The following is a 19,978-nucleotide window of genomic DNA, read 5'->3' as shown; positions in this document are numbered from 1 at the left end:
AAATTCATTTCTCAAATAATTCTAAACCTTCTATTGAAAAAATATTTAAGAAACTTTTATTGCCTTTTGATAAATTGCTTGCATTTTATTTGAAATGCATGAGTTTTTCAAGATATTTTTCCTAAGAAAGACACCTTTCTGTATTTCAGAAAGAGACCTGATAATTTTCCTTTAACGTTTATATGAATAATTTTATTTTCATTTTAATTGATTTTTTGGAAAATGACTAAAAGCACATAGTAAATAAATTATGAAAGCACACAGAATTATAAGAAATCATTTTTTCTTCTATACATATCCTTGAGTCCTCTTCTCTTACTGCTATTTCCTTGTCACTACTTGCATGGTTATACCTCTCATTAACAAACCAAATTATATTACATATTTGAATCTACCATCACCATTAATTAGTTCCCTATTAATGGGCATTTTGGCTGTCCTTATCTTATGCTACCATAAACCATGTGTAATGCAGAGACTTTTGTTTACATGTTAGTATATCTGAGGAGTAATTAATTCTTACGAGTGAAACAGCTAATTCAAAGCTCATATGCATTTGAAATATTGGTATATGTTGTCCAAATGACCTTTGACGACATAGAAATAACTGCCACTCATCTGAAGTATTGAAATAACTTTTCTCCACAGCTTAGTCAATGTTGCTAATTGTCAAATTTAATGATCTTTAGCAATATAATAAAAGAAAAAATATTTGTAATTTAATTTGCATGTATTGATTTAATTTGTGTTGGAGATTCTTTAATTTGCATGGTTGAAGGTATTTTTCATATGCTTAAAAGCTCCTTATAATTTTTCGTGATCTATATATTCATGCAATTTGCCCACTTTTATATTAGATTTTTAGTGTTTTTATAATTTATTTGAGGAAGCACTTTATTCAGTGGAGAAAGACCCTCTGTGATATATGTTGTAACTGTTTTATCCTCAGTGTGGTTATGTACTTGGAGTTTCCTTATGGTATGTACTGCTCTGCAAAGGAGACCCAGGTAACACAAATGTGATAGATTTTCATTCTCTGTGGATAACTTTTTATTTCTTGAAAGTACTTATGCTAGCTATTTCTTTTTCTTTTCATTCTCTCATGCATAGTGCACACACATTGGCCTATATTAAGCAAGATTCTGTTTGTTTTCTATGAACTTTATATTCAAAATTACTCTCCATTAAGCATCCAGATTCTATCAGTCTTTGCTTGATACTTCCAAAGACTTCTCAAAGCACCTAGAATAAAATCCAAACTTCTTCCCTGGCCTATGTGATCTGACACTTGCCGCATGTTCAACAATCCTCCTGCATCACTCTGCTCCACACATGCTGATTCTCCTTCTGTTCCTCAGACATATGAGGCACGATATTCCTTATACTTGGAAAAATCAGATCTTTCCACATTTTCAGCTTAAACATGACTTCTCCAGAAAGGTTTCCCCTGGAGACCTAATCTAGCACAGCCTCTTCATCGCCCCATCCCTAGAACATCAGCTCCAGAAGAACACAAAATTGCCATTTCATTCATCACCTAGAATGCTACTTGTGATGGTTAATTTTGTATGTCAACTTGGCTGGGCTATGGTACACAGTAGTTTGGCAAACACTAGTTCAGATGTAGTTATGAAGGTATTTTTCAGATATGATAGACGTTTAAAACAATAAACTTAAAGGAAAGCAGTTTTATCTCCATGATGTGGGTAGCCCTCATCCAATCAGTTGAAGGATTTAAGAAAAAAGATTAAGGTCCCTGAAAAAGACTGCTATAGTGACTTCAGCCAGAATTTTCAGGTTTCCAGCCTACCCGGCAGATTTCAGACATCAAATGAGGCAATTCATTTCACTCTCAACCTTTCTCTCCCTTTTTTATGAGGTATACACACACACAGACACATTACTATATGCCATTCTCATAGCAAGCTCTCTAATAGCTGGTATCCTGTTTATGTCGTGTTTCTTTCTACTATACAGAGCATCACTACTAATCTCTGAAGAAACATGTATCCCAATTTGAGAAGCATAACTTCAAATTAGATGGCAATGACTCAATCCCAAACATTCAGCACTATACATTTTTCACTACTTTGCAACACTCATCTTTAACTATTCCATGATCACTAGAAGAAATTAATTTTGTTTCATACAAAATAATTTAAATGTGTTAATCTAAAATTCTGTTGATTTACTGATCCAATAAACCTAAAAATGCCTAGATCCTGTCTAGTATAATCCAAAAAAGGACCAACATTTCATCCATATCTATAATTAATTACAAACTCATACTTAATTTATATGAAAATTATATGAAAATGTTTATATCATCACGCATTATATATTAATGCCTGACAGACTAGCAAAGAGTCTTCAGTTTATTAAGAAGGAGGGCTTTACTGCTGTTAGGACTGCATGGAATGGGGCAAAGAAATGCACAACTTTGTACCAATTCAAGTACAGGTTGGCTGATGCTGCTAAGTGATTAAAAATAGAACTATGAAAGTGGATTATACAAATACTCAAAAAAAATGCATTTATCTTTCTCCTGAAGAAATTAAAACAAAAAATTAAAACATTTCTTCATTTTAGTATAGTAATGAGAAAAATCTCCAGAATAATAAAATATATAATTATACTAATCATGCAACTCAAAACATGAAGGTCAATACACTTTAAATATTATATTCACTAATGCGAAACTAATTTCAAATTGGAAATGAGTTTTAGAAACCCATCTCAACAGTACCTAACAAATTTTATTTATTTGTTTTGAAGAATGCATCAAAAAATAATAATTTGATAGTTGGGCCATAAAATGTGCTAACTGATAAGCTGTTCTTATAAAATAAATGAGACTATGCTGCTGTCTATTTGAAGAAAAAAGTATTTTGAATAAATAACTGTTCTCCTTCATATTTTATCTTAAAATATAAATCATTCACTAATTAATTTATATGCGATGATATGGAAATACAGGAACTAGATTAAGAAAAAAATACATATCATCTTTATAGTTTAGCAAACACACCTATTTTACTGAAAAGGCAATAGTGTTTCATGTGTACACTCATTACGAAGATGAAGGATAAATAAGGAACTGCTCAGGATAAAGTAAGACTAGGTATCCTGGAGGACTTAAAGACTGCTGTTATGCAGTAATACTATTTGGAAGTCGCAAGTGTATGGAATTATGAAAAAACGTGAACCCCCAAAGAGAGAACTTCTGTGACAAACAAATGGAAAAAGTTCCTTTAGATTTCCACTTCAATGAACTTTTATCTTGCTTTTTTTTTTTTTTTAATTTTCCTCTACACACAATCTCTAATGGAACCAAGTAACAAGTTAAAAATAGTTTACATGTACTGTGTCAATCTGGTGAGAAATTGAGTAGTTAGACACAGGGTGATGGCTAATATTCAACCTCATTTAGTTCTAGGGATTCTGTTTACAAAAAGTATTTCCTCTGAGAATTCAACGTATAGAGGGCTATAAATATAGCAGCCTTAAGACTGTCATGTCACGAAAACAATTTGTTGTATGATGTACTAAAATTTAGCAGTCTTTAGAGATTGGTTTCCAGTGATCAACTCTAAGACAAAATAGCCAGTGATCGATCATTCCCAAACCACTGCTTGGAGGTAAAATGTTTCTCTTTTATTTCTATAGTGTTTTATCTTTGTATCTTAACGTTTAGTTCTCTATTGAGAAAATGGATGTGTTGCAAGGGTACAATACAGACCATAATTCTCCACAATTGGAGTATTTGATAAACTGCCTATTAATTCCTCTAATTCTAGCCTCAATGAAATAATCACTTAAAATACTAATAAGGAACTCTCCTGCTCCCAAACCAACATCCTTAATGTTAATTTTTACTAACTCATAAACTAACATTCATGTATGTCTTTGTTTTCCAAATGAAAGTCTTCTGATCCATGATAGAACCCATCCAATGAAGACATAAGCTCAATGCAAAAGGATTCACTCCCACTGAAGTAAATGAGCATGTAGTGTTTAATAAGTTTTCTAATAATTGTTGAATATTTACTACGTGATGGCTAGTATTCTAAATTGTTTATGTGAATAATTTATTTAATTCATAAGTATGAGGTAGGAATATTTTCAGCCACATTTTAAAGATAAGGAAACTGATACAATTAGAGGTTAATGAATATGCCTGAATTCATATCTCTAATAAGCAGCTAATTTTTACTGAGAACCTTGGTAGCCTGGTTCTTGAGCCTATTTTCCTAACTACTGGGCTTTACTGGCTTTCTGAATGAATGGCTGGGCTATAATGAAGGAGGGAAAATTTAAATCTAAGCAGTCAAGTTATACACAAACGGAAAGGTTGCACACAAATGGAACAGTTACTAGGCAGTCAAGTTATACACAAACGGAAAGGTTGCACACAAATAAAACAGTTACTAGGCCATCAAACTTGGAGCATTTCATTTAAGAATACATTTGTTTCTTCTCTGTTTCTTGCTTCTAAGGCTGCTGATTAAAATTCCATCAAAACTTAAAGATTTTGCAAGCAATCATACTTGCAATTATTTGATTAATGTTCATCTCCACTATATCCAAATCTATGTGAGAGATGGCTCATATGTTTTATCTATCACTGTACCTCAGTGTCTAGAACAGTGTATGTGACAGAGCAGATACCTGCCAATGCTATTTTGTCTTATGCCTTATTATATTTTTGTATTTATTATGTTTTATTATAGAATTTTAAATATATACAAATACAGAGAATAAACATCCCTGTACCCATAATACAGTTTCCATGGTTATTTACACATACAACAAAAACCTGGTTTTATATATAGTATGACCATCTTCCTTCCATTCACTGAATTATTTTAAACCAAATCCCAGACATCATCTCAGATCATCCATGAATATTTCAGAGAAGTTATTTTAAACAAATAAATGGAGATGTATATCACACTTTACCTCTTTTACCAAATACTTCCTGACAATCCCCTCAATCAAATGAATAGGCCAGGAATAGGCCAAAGGTTTACCATCAGATGAAGAAGTGTTGGGGAGAGGCATTGTCTTGAGCACAAAAAAAGCCCTAGAACATCAACTCTTCACACCTGCCAAGCTAAGAAGCATTAATGCAAGATACAAAGTTATCCATTAAAAAGGTGATTCCTTTATCTTACTCCTTCTGTCTCACTTCTGTTCCAACATACCTCCCTCTCCAAACTCAGAGGAGTCAGTAACTTGGCTGGAGGACAAGGAGGACACAAGGCTGTCACATGGACCTGAGGCTGTTCATCCCCCCACGACAGGCCTCCTAGACTGAAGCAGTACCTAACAGCAAGAGGAGTAACAACCACTTTAAGTGACGTTCAGAGTTTTGAATAAATTGGACTAGACCTTTTCATTACTGAATTTAGACTTTTTATGGTACTGAATTTGATTACTGAATATGGATTACTTATGGGACTAATAATAAAAGATCCTTCAGACACTAATCTAGTACTCTGCTTTATCCATAGGGGAAACATTCCAAGGCCCCCCAGAGGATTCCTGAAACTGTGGATAGTACCAAACCCTACATATACTATGTTTTTCATATATATACATACCTATGAAAAAGTTTAAGTTATATATTAGGCACAGTAAGAGATTAACAACAGTAACTAATAAAATAGAATAATTATAACATACTGCAGTAAAAGTTATATAATATGTTTCTCTATTTTCTCTCTCAAAATTTCTGTAATTTTCCAGGTTAATATTTTCAGGCCACGATTAACCTTCTAGAACTGAAACCACAGGAAGTGAAAAAGCAGATAAGGAGGGACTGCAGTAGTGACCAAAAAATTCTGAGAATTGGCCATGATTTCATCCTAGTGAAAAAATAAAAGCTGTTTTCTGAGTAGGTTTAATGAAACAGTTTCTACTGTTACCTTTCTGAGTCCAGTTCCCTGAAATGCAATGATTACATGTTTAACGAGACAATGACATAAGCCAGTGAATTAAGATTCGGAAGAAACTTTTCAGTTCAGCAAATGAGATACCATGCAATCATTGAAAAATTAATGGAGCATTTTTAGAAAAGACCAAAATGTGTATATTAACCTGAGAAGGATGGATATTTTCCTAGACTTTGACATTTGTTTGGGATATCAGGTCTTAGAGCAAAGTTGATAACATTGCTCTAACTACTAACTACTTAGACTACTTGCTACTAACTACTGTATTATTTTCCAGAAAACCAAACTATGAGATAACTACTTCTGGCACTACCATTTAAATAAAAATTATCTGCCAAGCAAGTATACTAGAGTAAGCCTGAAAGAGATAGTACACAACCAGTAACTGTGCAAATTTTATGTTCCTTATGAATCTGATACATCAGCCTTACCTGTACTTGTCCCATTGGATCTAGAACACATATTCTACAATGTAATAAATTTGACAATACCTTATAATATAATTAAAAGCACACTTTTTATTTCTGTCAATAAAGAGCAGAAATGTTTCAGTTCTTCCCTGATGATCGTAAACTCACACTTGTGACCTTGGGCAGACCTTGGCACTTTATCCACCCCAAACCCAGGTGCTTCACCTGTGGTAAAGACAAACACATCTAATATTTCTTTAACCCAGAACACATGAGCTTCTTAAAGTTGTTCAGATGGTGGTTGCACTAAAAACGTCTATGGAAGTGCACCCAATGGGACATGCAGGATCTTAAAGTTAAGTCAAAGAAGGAAAATCGGCATCTAGAGTCAGCAACTTTTTTTGATTCATCTCCTTTCTTCTCACTTCTCAGGCACTCAGTTTCATTTTGGACCCACATATTACCCACCAAAGTGTTTTCACTAAATCGCATTCCAAATCCCCAAATCTCTAAGTTCTCACTAACACAAAAAATAAAAATTACTTTTCTTCAGAGTCCTGTTATCTCTTAAAAAGTTATTGATAGGTGTTCAATGATATTCATCAGTCTTGGCCTCTCAAATAATATAGGAGCTCTGTTATAAAAGAAACTGCAGTAGATAAGAACAAAGAAGATGTGTGGCATATAAATGTACAAAGGATTATAGGTGTCATAATGGATTTAGACATTATGATAAAACACAAATGAGAGGATTTATTCTACTGGGACACAAAATAAATATGGGAGTTTGGCAAAACTACTTATACGGTTGGGGAGAAAATGATTTAGTTGAACATTATTCCATTAATAATGGGCATTTCAAGGTCCACAGTAGATTGCTGCTGCGGGGTAAGAGTGGGGATGCCTCCTAATCACGCTTTCTAAGCACCCTTCAGTTCTAAACCAGAGAAGACAGGCCATAGGTATGAAAACAGTGATGATTATTGAAAAAGTATAGTTCAACAATATATGAACCCTGGTTGAATAAGTAAGAATTGCAAGGGAAAAAAAGAAATAGGAAAAGACTGATGTTTAAGTCATGAAGAACATGCTGCCTTTGTACAAGCGACTAGTTGTTACATTAATGAAATTCAAAACAGTTCTGAGTCCTGATTGTTTTTGAAAATGTAGTCTATAATATCTGGAAACTTGGCCAGGTGTTTAAAAAAAAGATAAATAAAATCTAATTGAATACACCAAGATCAGGAAGGAAAAGAAAGATCGAAGATGAAGTGGCTTTCCAGACAGATAACGGATCAAAGAAAAAATAATTGAGGTTAAAAAAACTATGGTCAAGAAAAATATCGTTGTCTGGGTGAAAAGAAAACTGATAATAGATAAATATAAAATCTCAGTAATTTCTAAGGTTTTTTACTTTTATCTGAGTCTTAAAAATTCAGTTATAATATGTTGAGAAGGGGGCATCTTATCATAGGAGTTTAAGAAGAAACACTGTACTACTAAAGAAGCATTATGAAACATTAACTAAGTCAAGACGAAGTAGAATTTATGCAGATTATTAATTTTACTAGGATATTTAACAGCTACTCACTAGTTTGAGTTGTGGAAGTCATAAATTCCTGGGGATTGAAGAAGAGTTATTGGATTATCTGTGTATTAATCAAAAGAGAAAAAGAAATCCCTTGTAATTAAGTAGCTGTCTCCTGAACTTCAATACTCAGAAAGATGAGTACAAACCATCCAACAATCAATTTGCAATCACAAAGAACTAAGAACAGAGTAAGGACTGACATGCCTTTTAGAAGACAATTTTGTTTTATGATGGAGACAGGATGGGTAGAGAAGGACTTTAGGAGATGAAGACCACACGGATTTCAGTAAAACATTTTCATCTTAAATCAAGAAATTGTTTGAACTTTTGACTTCAATGCTGTGCATGCAGTCTTTAAAATCATCTTAATTAAAATAGCTTTTCTTCATGAATTAAACACTCCTTATAGACTACAGATATTTGAAATATTTTCATCTATAATCACAAAAGAATTGCACCTCTTTTGATGAGCACAAAGATGATTTCACCCAATGTTATAGGATTGTCATAATATTGAAACAATCTGCATGGTTTTCCTATTATTTAAAGCAGTATGTCTGTGCACATAAATAATCTTATCAATCATCTCCTAAAAAGTGCCTTCAGGAGAAGAAATACAGCCAAACTAATCAGTTTGCTCTTATAATGAATAATAGACTCAATTTATCCTATTGATGTGCTTGGCATAATTCCTCTGGAATGAACTTGATGAATATTATAATCCACCACAAAAAAAAGAAAAACCTCTATCATCCACAAATGGAGTATACATTCACCTGACATTCATTTCTTCAAAATTTGGTGGCATTATTTATCTCAACTAACTGCAGGTCTCTGAAATGAATACCTTGTATGGGGGAGGTCTTAGTGCTTTCACACATCAATCATTGTTATATTTTGGTTTTTTCTCAAGGAAAAGTAGTTAAAAATTTAATTTTAACATTTATCAGCACTTGACTGTATACTGAAGCCTTCCTAGTAAATTCAATAGTTCAGTATTGAACCATGTCCATTAATGCTTTGACAAAACTATATCACAAAATTACTATGAAAATCAGAGTTGGTTGGAAATTGAAATAATATTCATGTCAAAATGAATTATAAAAATAAAACAACGATGCTCCAAAATACTAATGTCACTACAACATGTTTTCATTAAACATAAATACAATGAAAATAAAAAAATAAAAGCCTCCCAGTACTTTTTAAGTATATTAGCAGTTTTTATGTAACAGTACAGAAATATTCTATGCAAAAGCAATATCAATTTTTTTTAATTTTTTCAAAATGGCTGGTAAAATATGTAATATTCCATTTTAACTATATTTACTCAAGAATTATTTGAAAGTATCCCACATTAGCAGGTATAAATATGCATAATTTTTGACTGTCATATAATATTACATGATGAATATATTAACACTTAAATATCTATCATATCTGAAAAAATCAGATATGATAGATATTTAGATTTTAGCATTGACTTTGCATTGAAAAAAAATATGCTCTATTATGTTCTAATATACACTGAGAATTGACTAAGCCATGGAAAAAATTACAATTTAAATTATATCTTAAGAAGTCAAAGTATACATGAGCGTTTTCTCCAAATCAAATAGAAAAAAAGCCACCCAAAGTAAGCACCCAATGCTTACTTTGGAGCATTAAGGAGTAAAGTTGTGGAGGAACTAAATGAGATAATCTTTGCGAAGCCTTATTTTACTGTTAGAAAATAATCTGGACTGAAAAAGTATCCATTTGGAAGTAGCCCAGACATGGTGGGGGGAGCCACTGTGTGGAGCGAGAACGGGTGTGGGAGTAGGCTGAGGACCCATGGGAAAGGGATGCAAGAGAAATATCCTCCAGGAAGGGAAAATGTCAGTTAATGTGATGAGGTAGAAGGGTTGTTTGAGAAAAGATTAAGGCAAAGTGAAAGGTGCCCACAGAAGAGTGGAGTCGTGTAGCACACATGGAAGTGGCCGCCAGACAAGAGGCCAGGGTGCTACAGGAAGGGGAAGACCTGAGCTGGAAACAAATTAGAATAATGAGAATCACTCTCTTTATCAGAAATGTGGACACTTACTATAGATAATTCTTGCTAAAGATGAGCTTTCTTTATTTGAAGTCTTAAAAATATTATATAGAAGAAAATATCTTCTTTGTGTTGAAAATATTATCCCTCTAAAAAGTTTTCTCAAATCATTGATTTCTCAGTCAGTATTTCCTATTATATGAACCCCAGACCAAATAGAGAGGAATGGGACAAATTGAAACTAAGGTTCTTACAGCTCTAGAATCAAATGATATAATATAATGTAATATAGTATATCAAATCTATTCATACTACATAAATCTTTCATTAATCGCCATGAGAGTCTCTTAGCACCTGTAGAAAAATTGTTAATACACAAATTTTCATTGTTCATTTCATGAACAATGTGAAAAGACAAAATATAACTAAAAATAGAATTTATTTAGTAGATCTAAGTGACACAAATTCTATAATACTACATGCAAAGTACTATATATGCCATGACTGAATGCTCTCAGTAAAGGCAAGAAAGATATATTTAGAAAATATATTCCAACACCCAAAGAGCATAAGGAAAAGAAAAGCTATAGCCATATCAGTCAAATATTTTATTTAAATTTAATTATAGTTTCTGTCAATAATTTTTCTATGAAATCTAAGAATTTCTATGAGATATTCAGATATAAACTACAAATTAATCATTTAATAAAACAGGAATGTAACCTTTAACTATAAAGAATATGAATGCCCAGAAATACGTAAACAATTTTTATTATATAAAAGTAATTTTATATTAAAATTGATTCCAGTATATGTTTATCATAGTAATTTTATTTACTAAATGAACATTTTAAATGAACTCATCACTCTTGTGGTAACTAGATCACCTATCTACACATGGAGTAGGTATGTTTGTAAATCAGAAAGTTTAACACTCTATCTTTCTTTGCACATTGCTCAAAGTAAAATACACTAAAACATTCTAATCCAAACACAACACAAGCCTACATTCTATAATAATCACCATCATTGGAAAATCAAAGGACTAATTTTCCAGCCAATTATACTGACCACTGTTATATATTATGGAGGGAGAAATTAAGACTTTCCGAAATTCAGGGGATTACTTGAAAGTATAATCTGTTGTAGGAACCAAAGAAAAAGAAACTGTCAAAGAAGACCTAGACAGTGAGAAAAAAAAGATACAAGTTAATTTCACTCCTGAGTCTGAGGAACAACTGACAATATGCAAATAAACAATGCTTCAAAGATATATACATAAAAGTGACTCCCACTCTTACACAGATACACACAGACACACACATACATAAAGAGACCCTTGTAGAACAGGGATATTACTAGTGCAGATTCATAAATCCATATATTAATGAATGTCTGCACAGGTATTCACATGTCACTGAATTTCCTCACTTTCTAATACTCAAAAAGTAAAACAAAAAAAATAGATATTTGATAAACAAGACTGATTAAATAGAAGGCAAGTAACACTTGATAGAAGAAGTAGAATTTTAAGGTAAAGCATAGATAGGTAGAAAAAAAAGAGAAGTTTCAAAACACCACTGAATGCGATTGTATTTCTAACATGTCAAAAGGATCACATTTATTTTTAATAAACTAAAGAGACAGAATTAATCTATAATCTCACCTGTGTGACAAAATTTCAACTGGAGTAATTCATTCAAGATCTGGGAAAAGAAAGCATGAATGAAAGCAGCCATCATATTTTCACAGACCACTAGACATAAAATACCTTTTTACTATATCTTCTCCATTCCAGCACGGCAGTCCATCAGCAGCAGCTAAGTCATTAACACAAAGCTGATCAGCCAGGGCTCCATAAAATGTCCTATGAAGTCGAAGGCTGTTGATAAATTCTCTGAATGGAGAAAAAAAAAAACAAAACAAAACAAAGAAAACAATTACAACCAAAAATCCATCAAAAATGCCACTAGCTTGGTACAGAGGAGATCATTTCTGGACTAGAATAGAAGGGTAGGAATAGGAAATACTGGAAGGAAAGCAAACTTCAGAATTCTTGGCATGATTGGTTGAAATGTAGCAATTATGAAATTGTATCCTCCACTGAAATTTAAAAATATAATTTCTTTAGAAATGAGATCAAATAGGAGTGTTGGTTATATATTATAGCTGAAATGACCAATTGAAAAAATAAATATTATTTTCACAGCACCAATGTTCAACTGTATTAATTTTATACTTCTCTCTCTTACTGGTGTTCAAAGAACAATTTTATTTTTGAGACCTGCTGGAATTGTAAATAACCATTAATCTGTAGGAAGGATAACTGTAATTTTCAAATATGCAGCATCTGAAATCACAGAGATCAGGAGGATTTCCCACGGCAAGTGTTTGGTGAGTATTTAATCAAATTTTTAACAAAGCTTAACCAGACAAATTATAACAAAATGGTCACAGAAAGCATAAATTTGACTCAAATCTCACGCTCGATTTTTTAAAAAAGTTTTGTTTCCTCGCTAGCACAGTAACTACTTATTTATACTTTAAGTCAGTTTTCTCTACTAGAAAATATTTCCCTTGATGACGCTATATCCCTACTGACTGGGGTGCAAGAATAAATACGATTCTCATGTTGCAGCTACTAAAACAAAAGTGATGGAGCTGACTGGTTCTTCCCTACAGAGGTGGAGTTCAATGAATAGAAAGATGTAGTGAATAGTGTCCTGACCCTATTCACTATACAAGACCACTATGTGGAATCAAAGTGTCTCCTAGAAATGAAGACGCCTGGCACAAACGACTGGAACGTTGAGACCTCCAAATTGATAGTGTAAAACTAAATACATATTTTGTTATGAAACTCAAACCTTCTATTCTAATTTTGGTTAATGGAACCCTTGTTTCATTTATTCCTTCGCAACCAATAGATCATAATGGAGAAAGCTTTCCATTTTTCTTTTGCAGTCTCCTTTCCCAGTGCTACTCCAATTGCTTAGTCCAAGCTCTATCATTTCTCTTTGGAATTATTACACTAGGATTACATATCTCCAATCTTTTTCTCTAACAGTCACCTCCCATCCTCCACAAAAGTCATCTTTTAAAATTCAAATTTGATATTCCACAGATTACATCACTCACTTGGTTAAAATTATCAATGGCTCTCCATTCTCTACAGCATGAAATCCAAATTTCTAGGAAAGACATCTAAGGTACCCTCTCATTTCAATTTCAGCAGCACCCCAAATCATACTTTAGGGTCCCACGAAAGGGAGATACTTGCTGTTCCTCAAACACACCTTTGTGCCTTTGCACACATTCTCTCTAAAAGGATTGTATCCTAGAAGATTCCCACTTATTCTATAAATCATCCACTATCAATTATTTGCCATAGAATAGGGAACATTACTAAGTACCAAGCCCTGATTTGGCACTAGGAATTCAGAGCCAAACTAGACAGTTCCTGCCTTCTAAGAATGCACATTCTGGTGAAAATCTACAATAATAATACAGTATTAATAATGCCACATTTGAGGACGAAGAAGGAATCAGAAAATATTTACAAAACAAGGTATTACTTTAGTATTCTACACAAAGAAAGAAACAAGCAAACAACAACAAAACCAAAATAAGCAAGGATAAAGAGGAAAGAATATTGTGTTTTCAGAGGAAGAAAATACAAGGATGTAAAAAAAAAAAAAAAAATGCGTGTCAGTGAGCATCATGAAAACTGATAGATTTGAAAGATGCTAGGAATCTAGAATTGACAGGTAAGGTAAAACTTTTAAGGAAACTTCTTAAACACACTTCCTGAGGAGGTTGTAGTCATTCGCTGGAATAAAAAATAAAGGGAAATACCACCTTCTTAATCCATACTATCCTTACCCTATTCAATACTGTCATCTTTGTACATACCACTTTCTATTTTAGTATATACTATGTAATTAGTTATTAAGTTTTATTGTTTTTTTATCTGCCTCCCAGCTCTAGAATAAAAGACTCAGGCAGAGAGGGATTTTTTTTTTTTTTTTTTTTTGGTTTATTTTGTTCACCACTGTCGATCTTAAAGCAGTGGTGGAGGTATATGGCAAGCTCAATAAATAGTTATTGAGTTAATGAGTGAAAGCTAATTAATAATTAACTCCATTCTCAATATGTTCAGTTTGAGATTTCTTTGGAATATTCAGAAAGAGAAATCAAATGGAAGATTACTTACAAGCTTAATATGAGGAACATCATCTGGGGATCCTACCAAAATGTGGATTCAGATTTAGCAGTTCTGGGGGAGGGCCCAAGAGTCTACATTTCAAGGAAGCACTCAAATGATGCTGAAACTACTGGTTCAAAAACCATAACACCACGGAGGTTTGCTTTTAGATATGTGACCTTGGAATTCAGGGCACTAGACATATGATGTAAGATTTAGCAACTATAGAGGTGGTGACCGAAGTCGTGAATATAAATGAAATCTCTCAGGCAAATAATATGCAATCAGCCAAAGGGACTCAGAAGTAGAAAGAGCAAAAGAAGAAAAACTTTAATGTCAGAGAGCAATGAAAACTAAAGAATGAGGGAATCTGAAGTTAGAGTCTCCACAGTACAAAATGCTATTAAGAGAGGATAACGAAAATACTGAAAATGTTTTTTTTTATACGTGGTGACCATAATTGTTATAAACCGACTTGTGTTCTCATAAAATTCATATGCTAAAGCCCTAATCCTCAATGCGACTGTATTTGAAGACAGGGCCTTTACAGAGGTAAGTAAGCTTAAATGAGGTCGTATGGGTGGGTCCTACTCTGATATGACTGACATCTTAATGAGAAGGCATGCCAGGGGTACACATGCACACAGAAAAGGCCATGTGAGGACACAGTGAGAAGGTGGCCATCTGCAAGCCAAGGAGAGAAGCCCCGGGAGAAACCAAACCTGTCAACAACTTGATCCTAGACTGCTAGTCTTCATAACTGTGAGAAAATTAACTTCTGTTGTTTAGGCCACCAAGTCTGCGGTATTTTGTTACAGCAGCCCAAGGAAACTAATACAATAATTAAAGCATTCGAAGTAGGCTAATAGACATCATATTTTCAGTATGATGAGCTAAAGAGAGTGTGAAAAACTGGAAGAGGAGAGTCCCAAAGAGGAAAATTAACAGTTTCGTTTGTGTGCATGCTTGTTTGAATAAGGAAAGATCTGAAAATGTCTGTGTGTGAAAGGGAAGGAGATAAGAAGAGTATGGTATCATTAGCTTGTTCCCAAATATCCTAATTCTCTATCTTGTGGACACAAAGCCTATTTGAGGTTAACTCTGGTTATGTGACTTGCTCTGGGTTCTAGTAATTATATGCAGAAGTAATGTATGTTCTTTCCAGGCTTCAGCTTTAAGGACCAATGTGGCTTTGCCAACTTCTGTTTCCCTCTCCTGTGAAGAGAGGCAATATTTCTCATGTTGGCTGCTCTGTCATGCTGGGGTTTATTAAAGCCAGGAGAACTTGAACAGTGCCCCCAGCTGGTCTTAAATGGGCATAGATGCTAACAAAAACTTTTGTTCTCCTAAACCAGTGTGACAGATTGGAGTTATTTGTTACCATATCATAATTTAGTCTCTTAATTGATACAAAGTTAGCAAAAACAAATTAATAATTGATGGGTCCCAAATTCTGAAAAGGAGAGAGAACAGTTACTAAAAGCAGGGAGAGAGGTTATCTTTGGAGCAAAATTCTCTGAGACTAACATAATGGAAGAAATTCTATGTGAATGTTGAGATAAGGCTTGGTTTGTGAGAACAGAAATTTGAGGGGAGATCCTACATTGGAACTCTATATTGTGTGGTTTGGCAGTTTTTAGGCCACAGGAATTGAGAGCAGTATGCAAAAGGTGGTTACATGAAGGCCGAGGGGATCTACATTGGATACAGAAAAAAATAATTGGTGGGAAATGAAGGAATTAAAACACTAGTAGCCAGAGTGAGGTCAAACGATTTATCTACCACCACAGAGCCAATTAATGTTGATCCTATTACCAGAATTCACACTTCGGTTCTCAGCTCAATACTTGGTCTTCTATACACCAGCCTCCCTTTCCAGGTCTATATGAACTGTCTCAATGAATAAAATATTAACGTTCTTTGGATGATTCAAAATTTAGGTTGCTGGGAGGGTGACTACATCTATACAACTATTTTTCTACAGTTATGAGAATATTTCCAGTTAAAATTAGGAGTATAACAAATGCAGGGAGATGTTAGGAGTTCCAGCTAATTATCCTTGAGGGGCTGTGTTACATATGCCAGTTTTTCATCTTGATTTTAAAACATTTCTAGAATACAGAAATAAATACAATTATAAGAGTAACAGTTTGAAAATATTTTTTAAAAAACAGGAAAACATTATTTGGCAGAATATTTATTCAAAGCCAATATATCAGGGCCACATACAGATTCATAATTTCTCATTTGGGCTTGCAACATCTAACAAATGACATCCCGGCCTCTAGTTTTACACACCCATCTTCCGTTCACTACATGTCCCATGCTTTAACAAGAATTAGCTTAGAAATCAGCCATATCACTTTCCTGCCTTAAAATTCTAACAATTCAGGTCAAATGTGTTAGCACGGCATGTAATCTCTCCACTCTTTGCCCCTAGCCAGTCCTCCTCCATTCCCCTCACACGTCCAAGCCAAAACCCACACACTTATATTGCGTAAGATAGCTCAATATTTACTGGATAAGATTCCAAGTTTAGCACATGCAGTTTCCTCTACCTAGAATTGCCTTTTCCTCCCACTTCACTTTTCTCAACCTTCTATCTATCCTTGAAGATCCAGTTTAAACCTCGTCTTCTCTCTAACCGTTTTCCTGACCCGCTTGTGCAGCTCTTGTTGGTTCATCCTATTTCTCGCATAGCACTAGGCGTCTATTTTACAGACTGGCTATTTGGTATTATCGTTCCTCTGTTTATATGTCTGCCTCACTGATTAGAGGGTGTGTTCTCTAAAGGCAAGAGTCATGTCTTCTTTACATCCCCAGGACTTAGATCATAGTTTGATACCCAAAAAGCACTCAACAAATTCTTGTTGAATTGGTCCTAGATTCAAATTTAATTTGTAACAGCTTCCAAAATTAGAAATTTCCACAAGAAAAACATTTTTAAAAATGATAATGATAATTTAAAATCCTTAAAGAAAACAGTCGACTTGGAGAACTTTAAATTAGGAGAAATATCACAGAGACCTTCCCGGTGCCTTGCATTAGAAAATGGAAGAAATCTAAATGGCAGGACCACAAGCTGTGTCAGATTCTACTAAACAGGCTCAAGACAGATTATATATGTGACGCTGAAATTAATATGTACTGACACTTTAATATTTAGTCACAGTGCTGTGTAAGATAGCTATCATAATTAATACATCACAGATAACACTGTATCATAAGAGTTAAAAAAGCCTTAGAGGTCATCTGTTCTAATAGCTCACTGTCCTAACTGCACTTAATCATTACTAAGAAAACGTGTAAACCATGCGCCTAAATTTCTCCCTCAGACTTTCAGATTTATTGGTCTGGAGTAGGACCCAGGCATCCAAGTTTTTCTGAAAGCTTCCTACAAGATCCTAATGCGCAGCCAGGAATGGGAGCCAATGATTTAGACCAACTCTCCTATTTTATAATTAAGGAAAATGAAAGCCAGATAAGTGAAAAGACTTGAGACAAGTGACAAAGTTATTTAGTCGGGCCTTTAGTCAACGCAGACCTCTTTGTTTAATTAATTAATTAAAATTCCATCACTTAACAATGGCTGATATTGGATGTTTGATTAATCAAAGTTGAATGAATCTTTATATAGATGAATATTTCCATCTGTTTTTAAATTTTTACAGTTATTATCACAGTTTTACCAGAATACACTTATTATTAGATCGATAAACTAGAAAGCAGATACATCACTTCTTCCTGCCAAAATCTGCACTTAGAAAGCCAAATGTTTAGACAGGATTTATCTGTATATGTCTACCAGTCTGAATGGTCTGGTGAAAGAAGCAGGGAGTGGGGTAAATTCTGATCACTGGCTAATGAACAGCTTTGTACACTGTGCTAGCACAGCAAAGAGGAAAAAAGCTGTAGCACAATTGCTCATTCATAGCTTATAGCCTTGTCTGCCCTGAGCTTACTGAAGGAAAGAGAGAAACATGGACCAGCATAGTTATTGCTTCATTGCTTCCCATGCCCTTGAGGCCAGCAGTACCAGAAAGGTCTCCTGATATGTCACATGGCCAAAAAAAAAAAAAAAAAAAAATGCAACTCACCTTGAAATTGTCATTTGTTATGTTGTCATAGGAATGCCCACTTACTATTGTAAAACCAAGCAGCACTTCAAATTGGCTTTACCATTGTAGTTGACTTAAATCATTTTCAATGATAAAAATAACATATCTTTTTCTGAGTAGCAAAATAACTAAAAGGCACCCAAAGAACAAGTTAATATCTGTCCCTCTGTAGTTTTTACACCCCTCCCTCCCAAGATAACCAGTGTTAACAGCCTGGTGTGCTTTCTTCAGCTTCCTCTATGTGTACACTAATAAGTAACTAAAAACAGAAGATATAGAGATGGTCTGGTTTTGCAAAACTCAGACCAAGTTACACACACGTGAAATTGGCTTTTCTCACTTGACAGTACATCATGGAGCCCTCTCAGGTTAATAATTTCAATCTTACTTATCTTTATATCACTGTATAGTAGTCCATAACCTGGATATAGCAACACTAGCATAATCCATCAAAACATTCCACTAAGGCAATTTACACTTTAACTTATAAGTCTGATGTTTCTCATGCGTATGGTTTGTGGAGTGACAACCATGTGCTTCAAACTCCTTATCTTCTAAGAGCTGTTTTCACTTAAGCATATGGCTCTGATCTACATTTGACTTTGCATTTCATTTCATTAGACGTTGCTGGAAACGGCTATGTTCAAAAGGCACACCACTCAATCTTATGTCTTCATCTAATGGGAACTCGTTTTAATTTAAAACCGTTTATAAACTGTCATATATTGCACTTCCCTTCCTTTTTTCCATTGGACACAATAAAAAAAGAGACTATTTCTAATTTTGACCAAAGTTAACTATCTGGACAAGTGTTGGAGAAGAATCTTATTTTCAAAAGGAACATTTCTCTGTGGATTGTCTCAGACCACACATTTCTTTATTTAATGACACGTATTGATTTTTTTTTTTTTACCCTAAAGTCAGTCCACACATAACACAGAACCCAAATTAAAAGCAGTGCCTCACACACTGTTTGAAAATATCTATAGAACAAAGGTCAAATGTGCAGTTTGCTAGTTAATGGCTTGAGGCAAAGTTAAGGTTAATGTGGCACTAATGAGCAGGCTCACCCCTGTAGAGATGTCTGACCACAGTTGTCAAACAGTAGACTTTTAAAATGTCACTCCTTGCTCAGCAGAGGAAATGTATAATTACATGTTTCTAGATAAGATCTATTTTTCTCTTGCTAATCTGAATCTATATTTAATCATTTTACTTTACTCTCAACTAAGTCACTTTATTTGACAAAATATTTTTATAAATCTTTAGAACAAAAAAATATTTAGATTTCTTTTCTATAGCAGTAATAGTTCTCATAAATGTTTGAAAATACTTAAATTTATACAGTAAGATCGGCTATAGGGAGAATTGAAATTTAGTTTCCTGGCTGTTTTTTATACAGACTTTGTAATGCATGGAGAGATGGGAAGAGAGAGTGAATATGACACTAAGAAGTAATGCAATATGTGGCACCAGGCACATTTATCACAAACATAAATGTGTTTCAAGCACATTTTACTCATATTTGATTAAAAAGAAAAATGCTATTTTTTCTAAAGGAGTAACTCAGAAAGTCTGCTCTCTGAACCCCACCTGAACCCACTGCTCATTAGGGAAGCTGTGACCTAAAGATCAGCACCATTCTCAAAGGGAAGGATTTTTTTTTTCT

The 19,978-nt window shown here is 33.9% G+C and overlaps 1 protein-coding gene across 2 annotated transcripts in view; it reads right to left on the bottom strand.

The window, feature by feature from the left end:
* GPC5 (glypican 5) overlaps nucleotides 1–19,978 on the bottom strand; it is a 1,186,964-nt gene that overhangs the window by 904,405 nt on the left and 262,581 nt on the right. For both annotated transcript variants that reach the window (XM_011355487.1, XM_023528006.1), the window contains exon 5: nucleotides 11,759–11,884. In XM_011355487.1, coding sequence (XP_011353789.1) covers nucleotides 11,759–11,884 — 126 coding nt within the window. The remainder of the gene's footprint in view (nucleotides 1–11,758; nucleotides 11,885–19,978) is intronic.

Source organism: Pteropus vampyrus, unplaced genomic scaffold (assembly GCF_000151845.1).
Source record: "Pteropus vampyrus isolate Shadow unplaced genomic scaffold, Pvam_2.0 Scaffold21, whole genome shotgun sequence".
In the NCBI taxonomy this organism is placed as follows: Eukaryota; Metazoa; Chordata; class Mammalia; order Chiroptera; family Pteropodidae; genus Pteropus; species Pteropus vampyrus.
The sequence above is the reverse complement of the archived record's forward strand: the minus strand, read 5'-3'. Positions and strand labels throughout refer to the sequence as shown.